General features: G+C 38.7%; 1 protein-coding gene across 1 annotated transcript; it reads right to left on the bottom strand.

Moving 5' to 3' along the window:
- Positions 1–43: 43 nt before the first annotated feature.
- On the bottom strand, positions 44–11896 carry srsf10b (serine and arginine rich splicing factor 10b). Its single transcript, XM_055219709.2, has 6 exons — positions 11681–11896; positions 8953–9057; positions 8241–8344; positions 7987–8158; positions 7773–7823; positions 44–739 (listed from the first exon to the last, which is right to left on the bottom strand). The coding sequence occupies exons 1-6, from the start codon at positions 11743–11745 to the stop codon at positions 514–516; spliced, it is 723 nt and encodes a 240-aa protein (XP_055075684.1). The 5' UTR covers positions 11746–11896; the 3' UTR covers positions 44–513.
- Between the last annotated feature and the right edge of the window lie 3200 nt (positions 11897–15096).

Raw genomic sequence — 15096 nt, 5'->3', positions numbered from 1 at the left:
ACATGCTCCACCTGGTAAAATTAAGATACATCAACATACAAAGCATGAGAAATGTATTTTATTTTAAGGTCACGTGTAAAAAGCCTGCAGATCTCACAATAAAAACACATTCAGGACACTCATGGAAGACATCATTACTGGTTAACCGAAAGAAAAATCCATACAAAAATATTTTAAGCAGTTGTTCAATGCCTCGTGAATGCTGCTGTGTCTGTAAACTAAATCCCACTAACATCTTTACACCTAAAGACTTTATTTTAGCATGAACATTCCTGACTTACATGCTCCGCAGCTCAAAGACTTTTTACTGTGTTTACTAAAACAGGCATCAGGATGAATCTCTCTTAATACTAAAATATTTCAAAAAAGAAAAATGAAAACCGTCATGTCTGCATACAGGCATACAACACCATTTAAACTGAACTCGAATAAAACAAAATAAAGAAGAAAAAAATCAACACAGATCTATGATGACATCATAAGCCTTTGCCAGGACTTGCGGCTCGCCGGAGATCACGAGCGAGACCTGGATCGCGAGCCGGACTGAGAATGGGAGCGTGACGGGGAACGTTCGTGCGTTTTGCCTGGGCCGTCCTGCCCCTCCTTGTGGAAATCTGTCTGTTCCCGTGGACTGAGGGATTTGGACCTGGAGCGCCTGCCTCTGCTTTTAGAATGGGAGCGGCTCCTGCTGCGCGAGTGGCCACGAGAGCGGTGCTGGTCACGGGCAGCTGGTCTGCGCCTGCAGAAATCACACGAACATTAATAGAGAGAGACACATGAAAATACTGTAACAAATCACTTATACAGCAGTTACATCAAACGTATGGTCATTTTTAAAGGGTATCACTCAGTGGCGGTTCTACACGGAGGCCAAGGGTGGCCCGTGCCTCTGTAGACATGTCACTGGCCACCCCTGTGGCCACCCCGTGCTGACCAAATAAAAAAGTATAAATTTATTTAGATTTTACACGCGAGCGCAAAAAGTGGAACTAATGCGACGCAACGTTCTACATTGGCAAATTAGAGCGACGCACCCAACACTGCACTGTTGCTGGATGCGGGTGCTGCTCGGCGAGTGTCTCAATTTGTTCTTCTTCTTCTTCTTCTTCTTCTACTCAAGTTTAATGGCAGTTGGCAAACCAAACTTAAATGGTGCATTCCCGCCACCTACTGGATTGGAGTGTGGATAACGTTATGGTAGTAGTGACCTAAATCCTGTTAATTAAAAAAGTATCTTTTAAGAAATTAAATATTCCTTCATTTACTTTAACCTGCTTTGGGCAATCACGTAATAATGCTTGCATAGACACAACGTTTATTTCCAACTCACTTAATGCTTGAAATAACTTAAATCTTTCTCTATCATAAGCCTCACATTTTAATAATACATGTTCAACTGTTTCCATATTTTCCGAGCCACATTTTTCACAATACCCAGTCTGGTGTTTCCCAATTCTGAACATACTTTGTTTTAATAAACAATGGCCAATGCGCATTCTTGAAATTAAAACATCCTTCTTCCTGTTTCCAATGCTTCTTCTTTCCAAACTTACTGTTCTTTGAATGTTGTATAAATGTCTACCCTTATTTCCACTGTCCCACTCCTTCTGCCATTTATTCCTAATTTCCTTACCAATTATACTTTTTATCTCAGTCTTACTTAATGCAATTTTAATATCAACTTCTGAAAATTGTATGGCCTGTTTAGCTAAACTATCCACCTCTTCATTTCCCGTCACCCCCATATGAGCTGGTATCCAAAGGAAAGAAATACTGATTCCCAATTGTCTGATTCTGAAAAGACTTTGTAGTATTTCATAAATTAAATCCTGTCTAGCTGTAGAAATACCACTTGCTATACTTTCAATTGCAGATAAAGAGTCTGTGCATATAACAGATCTGATTGGTTGAACTTCTTCAACCCACTGCAATGCTAATATAATTGCTATTAATTCTGCTGTAAATACTGAGATGTGATCTGATGTTCTTTTCAAAATGTTGACTTTAAATAGAGGTATAAATACTGCTGCAGATGTTGTACCAGAATCTGGATCTTTTGATCCATCAGTATATATCTGGATGGCACTATAATATACATGATCTATGTAATCTTGTACTGCTATGCTATCCAGGATTTTCTCCTCATTATGTTTGTCTTTGTGTAACTGCATATCAATAGAGGGCATGGGAAAAAACCAAGGAGGAATTGCTGGCAGCACCACACTAGAAGCAATATTAAAAACACTAATCCCTATGTCTCTAGCCTCCTCATTGATAAACCATCCAAAACGTGTTAGTTTTTTCTGGCTATATTCCCAACATTACCTTAAAACATTCTTAACTGGATGGTTCTCCAACTGACCTTTTATGTTTGCCCAATATCTCATTCTCAATTTTATCCTTCTCATTCCTAGTGGCATAACCCCCATCTCAACATTAAGTGCTGACACTGGTGATGATCTAATTGCTCCACAACATATCCTTAAGTCTCAATTTGTTCCCAATCTCCCGATGTTGTGAATGTGTATGCAGGTTCGGGCACTGGTAAGGACTCTAGCTCACTTGACATTTGGGACACTACTTATTCTCCTGTGACGTGGCTGCGCGTTGTGATCATTCACAGCTGTTACTCATCAACAACCGGAAAAACCAACATCTCGCTAATTTTTAAAAGTTTACACATTGTAAAAAGCGCTGTAATTATGTTCTTACATATACGTGCATTAAATTGGAGGAAATTATTAAATGTTACATATAAAAATCTTTACAATTTGAAATAAATATTATTTTAAATATTGAGTAGATTGTGGTCCCTAACTGTCTAGCAATGTGTGTTTATATTTAAACTAAAACAAACGTTTGTCTTTATAAAAGTTTGCATTTCATAAAGTTTATTGAGTAGGCTCGCGTGATTTTCGGTTGGAGGGCTTTAGAAAAGGTCACGTGATTTCCAGTAAGGGAACATAGGGACCATCGATGCTCACCGGTTTTTGCGTTGCATGGAATTTTTAGGTAACTAACGTTTGGCATAATGGCAGACTACCTAACCACAGTGCCCTGACTACTGAACAAGAGAGCTGATGAGACCCCAGCTCCTCTTTTGCACCTGAACTCACTCTTGTATTAAATAAATATGTATATGATTGTAAAGTAAAATAAAGTTTAAGGGGTGGTTTCCCGTACAGGGATTAGACTAGTCCTAGACTAAAATAAATGTAAGAGCTGTCCGACCTCAAAAAAACTGGCAATGCCATATCTTAAAATACATCAGTGTCCTTTGTTTTGCTTCAAAATGCACACAAGTAGTGTTTTTAGTAAGGCATGTTTGTTAACTAGTTATATTTCCTAATTAAACTAAGGCATAGTCCTGGCTTAAACTAATTCCTGTAACCACCCCTATAATCTTTAAATATCATTTCTTGCCATTTTTTTATGTGCCCCTCTGGTAAAACACTGGCCCCTCATTGGCCCCCCTAGTGAAATTTGTCTAGAACCGCCACTGGTATCACTGGGTTGGGCACTTGTTACCTGATCAGGGGTCTCATTTATAAAACCAATAAATAACAGTCGTGCATCGTCCTCCCCAAAACAACCAAATATGGAGCGACAATTACTAGTTTTACTATGCATAATGTCATCTGCATATCATTTCAAAATGCATTTTCCATCAATTGCTGTCCAATCTCCATAACCGCTTTTGTGAAATTACAAAAACAATGTTTTTTATTAAACACTGGGTTTGTCAAAGTTATGATATTATTAACATTTTTATCAACATCAAGCTTAGGGGACAATGACCTGTTTTTGGACCAGCAGATGGTGGAGATTTGTGTTATGTCTTTCATTAGATTGAGTGCATGTGATGCGGTAAGTTCATGGAATCATTATTGAACACTAAACGTTACTTAGTGCAGAGGTTTTTAAACTGTCACCCGTGACCCCCAGCGCTAGCAGATGAGCACAGAATATAAAGACAAGACGTTTTCCACGACTCTTTTCCCATAATAAAAAATCAATGTAAGGCATTTAAACAGTTATATTAAAATACAAAATTTAGTACCGCTCTTAAAAAAAAAAATACTACACACACTATTTGTAAAGGTAAGCAGATACAGAATATATGAAAGCAGTGTGCTAATAGAAATCTAATTATAAGAAAACGCATTTCAATAGTACATTATAATATTGTCCCTATTTTCCTTTTCATGATTTAAAGGAATAGTCTACTCATTTTCAATATTAAAATATGTTATTACCTTAAAGAGTAACTAAACCCTTAACCAACTTTTTTTAGTTAATGATCTGTAAGAATGATGCTTTATTAGTGCTCTTCATTGATTTTAGTAAGTTTTTTGACATTTGGATATAAAGTGTTTCAATACTACAATATATGATGTAAAAACGTCTGCGTGCTGCCCTCTTCAGGTTGAACGGTGGCTACTGGAGTTGAATTTTCCTATTGGATGTTGGGTACCAAAAATGACTCGTGACGTAAGCAGGTTCAAGCTCACCACGCCCTTGTTAGGATCTCACCACACACTTGGTACGAGCTTAGTTCGTCCCCTCTATCTCCGTTGGGATCTGCCCACTTTTCTTGCATTTTTCAAATATTGCCAGTGGGTGGAGTCAGGCTCTGACCAGGGGTTTAGTTACGCTTTAACTAAGAACTGTTGATACATCCCTCTATCATCTGTGTGTGTGTGCACGTAAGCGCTGGAGCGCGCTGCGACGCTTCGATAGCATTTAGCTTAGCCCCATTCATTCAATTGTACCATTTAGAGATAAAGTTAGAAGTGACCAAACACATCAACGTTTTTCCTATTTAAGACGAGTAGTTATACGAGCAAGTTTGGTGGTACAAAATAAAACGTAGCGCTTTTCTAAGCGGATTTAAAAGAGGAACTATATTTTATGGCGTAATAGCACTTTTGGGAGTACTTCGACTCAGCGCAGTAACACCCTCCCTCTCCCATTATGAGAGTGAGAAGGGGAGCGGACTTTTCAGGCGAGTCTGTGCAACTGTGCAAAATGTCTTAGACCGCCATGCTACGATTAGATTTGTTGTTTTTGCAAATGTATAGTGAGTGATCATATATTTCTCAGTCTCTTTATTAGTATACAACCAGAAAATACAGGAAATGTGTATATAGTATTAAAAACAGTACACAAATATAAGCTGAAGTGTGAAGTATTTAGGGTAAACTCCTCTTTTACTTAACTCAACACTTAACAGTTTTTTTCAACAGAGTTTTAAAGGACTATAAACAATCCCAAACGAGGCATAAGGGTCTTATCTAGCAAAACGATTGTCATTTTTGACAAGAAAAATAACAAATATACACTTTTAAAGCACAACTTCTCGTCTAGATTTTATATTATTTAATGTAAAACTTAATGTGAGTGTTGAAGAAAGGAAGATTGACAGCTGAGCGCGGTCAGCAGTGCGCTGCGTTTATAGCCTATATCATGACTAACTAATGGCCTGATAAGTTGATTATATGAGTACAGTGATTGCAAATGAATGTCCAAAAAACTCGTAATATGTTTAATCGAAAGTTTAATAATGTCTTTTCTCGCAGCCCTGCGCTGCGTCCGTGTATATGTGAACAGCATACGTGTGATGACCTTGCACCTTAAATTACCCTAAATTTATAAAGATAAAAGTAAAACAACAATCGAAACTTCAAATGATGTATTTTTATTTGTGTAAACTCACAATAAGGAGAAAACCTTGTGCGTGCTTATTTAAAATCATTAGGGCTGGGTAAAAATATTGATTCATCAATGCATTGCACTTATTTGTTTCTCAATTCAATATCGATTAATCAAATCCTATGAATCGATTCAGCCCCCCGGCCAGTGGCGGCGCTGTGGGCAACACTCTAGTGAGAGCGTTCAGCGTTGTACAAGACACGCTTTATCAAAACAGAAAGATCAAAGATGGCAAAAAACAAAGATGGCAGCATTTCTTTCAAGCCTGCACCATCAACGTGCTTCTGTTTTAGAGCGCGTCACAAAAAAAGAACAGAAACTCAAATACTTTTTATTCGTTTTGTCAATTTAATAATTATTTCAGTGTAACATATTTCGTGTAGGCTTATTTATTTTATTATTATTCCTCAAAACAGAGAGGCAGCCTAATTATCCTCTGTTGATTTAAATCTATTTGTGCATAAAACTAAACCCATGGGGGAAATTATGATATTTTAGGAGATTTATTTATAAATGAGTGAGCAACGCGAATCCAGAAAATAATTTATTTCTAAGACAGCCAGTCTGGCAGGGCGGACATTTCAGTAGCTTTATTTTGAAAGCTGCCGCCGTGGGTTTTGTCTAGAAGGGATACAGCAAATGCCAAAAAGTTAAGGATTAGATTTGGAGGTAGGATTGTTAGGATGAAAACAGCGGCTCTGGCTAAATGAGATACAAATACATCCTACAATCCTGTGAAATTTTGTGTTTAGAGTTGGGTTTGGTTGAAGGATTATGATAAAACAGTGCTCATCCGGCGAGATTTCGCTTGCTGTATTCCTTCTATCCACAACCGCAGGGATGGCGGGGATGCTTTAGGCGCGGCGGGGACGCTTTAGGCGCGGTGGGCCGCCACGGTAGAATGTATATAGCGGAAACACTGAATACCTTGTAAGTTATTTGAACAAACCAAAATAAACATATTAAACTACAATTTCATGTATTCAGTACTGTTTATAATAGTTCCTCTTAATGTGTTTGCGCAAACTTTTGTTATGTTTTAAATGAAAAAGCAAATCATTCCATAAGCTCATTTACTTATTATAAAATGATTTGCTTTTTCATTTAAAACATAACAAAAGTTTGCGCAAACACATTAAGAAGAACCATTATAAACATTAACTAAGCAGATTATGTCTCATGTATTCTGTACTGTAATCACATTTTTTTAATAATATAAAGTCGCAGAATAAATAAATCAGCTAAATCGGCATATTTTATCAGCATAAATTAGCTGTTTTTAAACAATTATTTGATTTATTGTTCACTGGCAGTTTTTATGAAAGGTTTTAGTGGATGCATGTGCGTGTATTATAGTTAAAACCGTCTTCCTGGATTTCATAATAAACATTAAAAAGCCAGTTTAAACAGCACACGTGTGTCCCTCATAACAGACTACCATTAGCTTAAGTGGCTCACAAGAAGTCTTACACAAAGGAGCTCAAAGATGGCAGCCCCCACATTTACCTAAAAAATGGGGTGGATACAAATACATTTTGACTGATAGCAAACTGCAATCCAGTGGTTCCCAAACAAAGGGGCAAAGTTTTCTGACAATTTATAAAATACATTAATTTTTCATAAAATCTGTGTAATCAAACCTCAATAAAATATAGCTACAAATAAACAGCCCTACATTGTATAATTAAATCCGTTTTGTTTTATTCAAATTCTAAGTTTGAGATTGTTTTGTGTCATGAATTTTCTTTGGGGGTGGACCACTGCTATAATCTATCCAAACTAAACAATTTAGCCCAAACAACAGATTGATAGTCCTAATAATCTGGGTTGGTAATAATATTTCTCAAAATGAATGTCTACACATTTCTGTTATAGTAAATGACAAAAAAAAGAAGAGGTTCAAATCATCTTTGACTAATTGTGCAGTGGGAGTCGACAAATCAATGGTATGTTTTGTTATTATGGCAGACTAAAAACATGTCTGACATCTATTTATAATCACCCAATATAAAGACATTCTGCGAAATCATTATGAACTTCAGAAGTTTCATCTCATTCACCTGTCATACTCTCGACTACGACTGCGTCTGCTGCGTGGTCTTCCTCTGGACCTGATGGGATAAAATACAAGGTCAGTCTCCTCCAGACATTATTGATATCTGATATTATTATTTAAGATCGTTTTCATCTGTACTCATGCTGGCAACCGAATGCACGGTACACCAGCCGAGCTAAAGGTATCAATCAAACGCAACATAGAGCATAGAGACTCACTCTCGGGGACTCTCAGATCTACGGTGGCGCCTCTCGTAGGACGGACTGCGTGATCTGCGTCTATCGTAGCTGCGGCTGCGCGAGCGTCTGCGTCGACCACCTCGATCGCCGTCGTCGTACCGAGAGGAACTGCGTGGGGAGTCTCGCTCTTTGGACTTCATCTGACCAGGGGCTGAGAAACGAATACAGTTTTAGCTTCACTCTTTATTTCAGCCGTTTAATTTGACCAATATTTGACCAATGACAAAACTCACTCTTTCGATCTCCCTGTGCAAACTGGATCTCGATCTGTCGTCCACACACCCACTTTCTGTCCAGATTGTGCAGCGCATCTTCGGCGTCACGGACATCTTCAAACATGCTGCGCTGTTAAGGGTTCTTGTCAACACAACGTGAAACTACAGGGAGCTCATTCACAAATCAAACAAGACTGCAATCCTTCAAAGATTCCTCACAACATCAGACGGCTAAATTAAAGATTAACAGTTACAGCTTGAGATTTCAGTAAACAATGAACTTGTTTCGTGTTGAACAAGATCCTGAATGTTGTAGGATACAAGATGGTACCTTGACCTTTATGATCTTTAAAATGCCCCCAAGACGACCTGGAACTGCTCGGTACTTTTATCTCTGACAGACAAATCCAAGTACTTGCAGCCCACTGGATCGCCACTTTTCCTCTTTGTCTCTTCAAGCGTTAATTTGCTTTTCACACTTTTGCCTTTCTGTAAGTAGCAATCTTTCTTTAATTCTTTCGTTCTTGGGCGCTGATGGCGGCTTGGCTTTAGTCCTACTCTACACCGGACTCTTAACTCTGTCTTTGTGCTGGGCTCCCCGACTGGACGCCTTTACACAGTCTGAGGCAACAACAGAGAAATAAGGGTTAGAAATAAGTGTAGTATAGTGCGCTTCACCCACAGACCACACGGGAGACGACTGCGGCTGCAGCTTAAATGAAAAGGATATTGAATGTACGCGAATCCTCTCGGCCGTCTTGAATAGAAGTCTAGAGGAATGTAGACATCAGCAATGGGGCCGTATCGGCCGAACTCTCGCCGCAGGTCCTCTGGTCTGGAAACCACACATGTGCATTTTTGTTTATGATTAGATTAATACATACTAGCGCATGACGGGTTGGATAGCCATCTTATTTTCACTGTGGATATAAAATGATTTTCAACCCAGCATTAGGTCAAAAAGGGATGAGCTCAACCGTTGGCTTAAATAAAACCAGAACATTTTTAGATTTGACATAACAATCAATTCAAACGACGCAGTATTTTGGGTTGAAACAACCCAGCAAAGGTTCAATTACAACCCAATGGGCTGGGTTCATCACGTTTAGATCCAACGCTGGCTTGAAAATAGTGAGGAGCTCCCTGATCTCTGCTTTAGTTCAGTGTGAATGTTGATCTGTATTTAAAACCCCAGTGTCAAAGAGATAAACCACTATAACTTTTTGTTGCAACAACACACACGTCCTCACTACGACACACACACACACACACAAACACACACGTGCATTTATCTCATTATTTCATTTTGATTAATCCATAGAGTCTGAAAAACGAGTACTCGATTAACTGGGGGCGGGGCAATCAAAGGGGCAGGGCGTACACGTCATGATGAAAATTAAAATAGTTTTATTATAAACACTCAAATAAAACTTAATTTTGAAGAAACTATGACAGAACAAAGAACATTAATGAATTTAATGTTTTTTAACAGAAACCTCTCAGAATAAACTGCGTGATGAAGTGAAACTGAAGCGCTTTCTATATGACGCACTGTACATAATATTAAGCCTCGATACAACAGTAATGTATTATACAACATGCATCTATCTGCAGAAAATGCAAGACTTTAACTAAGTTAGGTACATAAAGTTTAACTCCCTTTGTGGATGTGTATCACAAACAGCACGCTTTAAACACGTCCAGTCAAAGCACAAGCTTAATAACATTAACCAGCTTTAAGTCTTTTGCTATCATTATAGCGATTAGCTGTGTCGTGTCATCAACCCTTACCTGTTCTCAGTCAAGATGTAATGTTAATGCTTGTATGGTTCTCTGGTATCTCTTGACATTTGATGTTTAAATATGAGATGATAACACATTGAACTTGTGACGGCGCTGTACATTTTGCACCTGACTGACTATATTTCCAAAAATCACAGCATCGTTTTAAACCATAGTGCCTCAGTGATCGGCCGGTTGGCGCGGATCTGTTTGTTTTTGAATCACGCATGGTAACGTTACTCACTGATGTCATACGCCGGTCTGCATAGCTCAACACGACGTCAAACACGCATCTCCAGACGTAGTCTCTACCGCTATAGGCGCTTGTAACGCTAACCAGACATCCAAATGCCGCCATAACCATAATAAATAAACAAACCCACATGATCATCCTTTTCGTGATCGATCATCGATGCCACATTCTAGTACTCGAACAATCGAGTACTCGTGCCCCTCCCTAACACACACACAACATATAGCATTGTTTCTGCATTTTGTTCTCACAGGACGCAAATCTAAATGTTACAAATCTCAAAATCAATGACAGGTTGTGTTTGCGTTCACACAGAAGGCACGCTGGCAATTTTATGAGAATTTTTTGGGATACACATGGATTTATCTGAATATCTGAGGCAAAATGTTTGTGACAGAGTGTAATGGAGTTTCAATTCTGTTTCTTAATTCATGTGTTCCTGTACTTTTAGGCTATAGATGAAATCCATTTAATTTGATATTGTCACATGTGGCCACTTGAAATAACAACCCTAAAATAAGGCTGCTGTTGTTGTTGTTTATTATAACACTATGCATAATCTCCTCTAGACCCAAAGAAGAGCTTTAGGTGTTTACTGTAAGATGTGCATCTGATAATGTTTGTACGAAACATTACCGTCACTACCGAAAATGTACAGTCAAGAGGATGTTAACTGCTGAAAATGTGTACGCTCTTAAAGCGGTTGTGTTAAAAAGACATTTTGGGGTGGTTTCCCAGACAGGGATTAGCTTAGGCTAAGACTAGACCTTAGTTTAATCAGGAAATATAACTAGTTTTAACAAACATGCTTTACTAAAAACATTACATGTGTGCATTTTAAGGCAAGACAAAGGGCACTGGTGTATTATAAGATATGTCACTCCAAGTTGTTTTCCTTTTGGAGAGCTTTTACATTTATTTTAGTCAGGACTAGTCTAATCCCTGCCTGGGAAACCACCACTTTGTGTCTAGTTAAGGTTTTGTGTTGTCCCTTTTATTATTTGAACACAAAATCACACATAGTTTGTAAAGTAGCATAACACAAAACAATGTAGAAAAAATGAACACATCCTTAGAGTGTACCTTAGATATTATTACATATATACCTGCTAATATTGTGGGAAAACTGTATCTTGAAAACTATATCTTTGGACAAATTCTGTAGAATGGCGCCCACACAACACACACGCACACACACACACACACACACACACACAGTATATAGGCTATATGGTGTGTGCTGGATTAGGTAAACAGTACATTAGGCTATTTTAAACACTTAAGCTACCATTATACCGATATAAACACGTGTAACGTCGTCTTAAAACTATGAAACATTGTTATTATGTTATAAATTACATGAAAATATAATATTTATATAATCTTTTTAAACTGAAACTACCGAGTGTTGAGTTGCTCTTACCGGGATTCGTCGGAAATATTTCGGACGAACAGTGAGCTGTTCGGCGGTCTCATGTATCGAGACATGATGAATAAAGTTACAAATTAAAATCTTCTGAGATAATAAACGACAACCTGAGCGAAACTTTGTGATCTAAGTCCTTAAAGTCTCACAAGCTACACGCGCTACTCAGAAGCTGCTTCTTCTTCTTCTTCTTCTTTTGCAGCAACGAGACCTGAACCACGAATATCCGACAGCGCCCCTAGTGTCAGACCCCGCGCGGTGCCGCTGCAGAAGCACAGACAGTCTGTCTGTCTGTTTTATTTCATTATTCGATCTGAATCCATGCTTATTAAACAATAATATAAAATATTATAAAATAAAAAACAACACAACTTCATATATCTTTTCCAGTGTGAGACCGAGCTCATCCAAGCTCATGGGTTGCCAAAGTGGCAAAAAAAACTCATAGCTGACCAACACTGACAGCTTCTGATAGAGTCTGTCTGTCTGCCCTGTCTGTTATAGTTACAGCAGGTCCTGCTGAAAAAAACAGCATCAAACGAGCATGGGAATTGTGCTGGTCTATGCTGGTTTGATGCTGGTTTAGCTAGTGGTCACCAGCATACCAGGACCAAAACACAACTGGTCTTGCTGGTATGCTGTTTTTTCAGCAGGGGGATAATGAGACAGGACCTGTGTAAATCAATGAAAGACACACTTTTGCAGCATCCGAAGGTTTTTTTTTGTAGGCTGCATACATCATCAAGACTGTCTTATTTCAGAATATTAACCATTATAAAGTTGACTATTGTTCTTAGTTAATCGTAAATTGTTGTAATATGCTTTTGACTTGCAAATGTAAACCAGGCATGATGGTGACTTATGCAGCCTGCATATGCGACCTCTGTTCTGCTGAACAGAAGCAGCAGATAAAATCGTCAGTGATTGATGTTTGACTCTCAGGGAGCAGCAGAATTTATTTGACCAATCAGCTGTAAGCAAACTGATTTAAATCTGATGCATCAGGGGCACGGTTGAACAACATGTTTCCTGGAAACGGTCTGCACGGTGAACGTGATTTCACCAAGTAAGATGTGATCCTGAATCAACACCATTGTTGGTCCTGGATCAACATTTTCATCAACCCATCAGATTGCAGGATTAAGAGTAGAGTGCATGTTAGATTTAGGTTGGGGTATCTTTGATTAAAACGTTGATCCAGGATCACATCTTACTTGGTGAAATCACGGCGACCCGGTGGGCACCCATAGGCTGTTTCTCAATATGCATTCTTCAGCGATCTTGCGTCCTTGTGTCCTCGCTCTCATCATTAACAGTCAAAGTTCAATTCCAATTCTCAAGAAAGCAAGTACAGAGGACGCATGAAAATACCCAGATATCGAGGATGCATCGAGTGCAGACTTGAGCCGCCTCTCAATACCAAGTACGCCAAACTCAGACTTGTGTCCTTCATAGTTCGAACTTGCAAGTTCAGACTCTGAAGAACGAACTCCTGATGCGAAATGTATTCTGGGAAACTTCGCTGTCATAAGTCCACACAAGTCTCCTCTGATGCATCCTCGATAAAATGGGCGGATCAAGAACACATCCGGGGATTTTATGTGAACTTGGGCTTGATGCGAACTTTGAATTGGAACAGTACTTGGGTCGTGACTGATGACGTTTCACAAGTCCACAAGAACGCAAGTACAGACAAGAACGCATATTGAGAAACGGCTTTGCACTCGATGCATCCTCGATATCAAGAACACATCCGGGTATTTTCGTGCGTCCTCTGTATTTGCGTTCTTGAGAATTGGAATTGAACTTCGACTGTTAAAGGCGTTCTAAGCGAATCGGTGTGTTGATTTTTGAAATGTGTTTTCAAACAAACTGAGCTTGGTTAACTCCTCTCCCCCCCCTTCCGTGCTTTCATGAACGCACCCAAACCCAACCCCCAAATCCTTCTTGTCGTTTATTGGCTGGAACACTTTGTTTTGTCTCGTGGTGCTAGGTTTGGCCATTGTGTTTATATTGAAGTTTGTAGAGCCTGGGCTGTCTACAGAGATTGCGTTTTTTTACAGTTTGATCAGCGGACAGGCAGCAAGCAGATAGTGAGGAGATGTTTGCTGTATGTAACAAAGAATGTTTTATGGTCTAAAATGCGTGAATTTGCTTAGAGAGCCTTTAATGATGATGTAGAGCGAGGACACAAGGACGCAAGATCGCTGAAGAACGCATATTGAGAAACAGCTTAGATGTCTTGCCGCTGCTGGCCAATTGAGTGGAACGTCCGCATTTGGCGGCCATCTTACCACAGGCGCTCGCTCACTCTTGGCATTGTGTTTTAATGATGCATCATGCAGGTACTTTTAAATGACCATAAATTGCTTCATTTCCTACCGATTTTCAAGCGGGTTGGTTTGTTATTAACGACAAAGATGGACGTATGACAATGACAATTCATGAAACACTTTTAAAGAATCCAGAATTATAGCCATGTTAATAACGTTTGTAAGAAACCAAACTGTTTGAAAATTGGTAGAAAATTAGAGTGGTCACCTGCCAAAAAATCGTAGCAGGGTTGGCTCTTTTTAAGTGACTGCTGAATGTAATGATATTGGTGAAATGTACACTCCTGAACTCTGGCCAGAAGGAGCACCAATAAGGCGTTATTATGAGCCACGTAAGGCCAGTGTTGTTGGTTTATGTCGTGTGCAGTCCGACAGGGAGGCATATGGGCACTGTAAAAAATTTCTGTAAATTTACATGGAAATTCAACAGCAAAATGCTGTTTTCGTGCAATAACAGTAAGTTGCTGTTTTTTACAGTGCATTGTGGGTAGACTTGCTCACTTCAGGTCTGTTGTCGAGCAACAACAGAATGTTACTGTTATTTAACAGTATTATAGCATATTTTTCGTTGTGCACGCCATTTTGGATTGTCTGCATGAGGTAGGTCTGCAACTTTATCGATGCTTGTGCTTTTTAAAATTACATATTACTTTTATAGTGCATTTTATCCAGTGAAGCTTTTCTAAAATAAATCAGATTTAATTTCCTGTTTTAATCAGGCAAAGCAGGTATTCTACCATCACATCAGTTACACTTACATCAGATCACAGGTAAGAATTCATCAAAGTTTTATCCAACCTGTTTATGTTACTAAAATGTGTGTAAAAGATGAATGAGGAACGATCAAAATCAATTATGGGTTTTGTGTCTTTACATTTTTAATGTGTGCATTCTGTCTATGCAAGTGAAAGACACGCTTGTGTTATCTGCAAATTCGCCTGTTTTTTGTATTATCTTAAAATCCTTTTAAAATCCTTTGTTACCAAGTATCTACAAATAACACTAAAAAGATCTGATATTTGTAAATTCATTACATGCTGGTTAGCTGGTTGAAACATCCTGTTGTATGTGGCACGCTTT

This window comes from Misgurnus anguillicaudatus, chromosome 20 (assembly GCF_027580225.2).
Source record: "Misgurnus anguillicaudatus chromosome 20, ASM2758022v2, whole genome shotgun sequence".
Classification (NCBI taxonomy): Eukaryota; Metazoa; Chordata; class Actinopteri; order Cypriniformes; family Cobitidae; genus Misgurnus; species Misgurnus anguillicaudatus.
The sequence above is the reverse complement of the archived record's forward strand: the minus strand, read 5'-3'. Positions and strand labels throughout refer to the sequence as shown.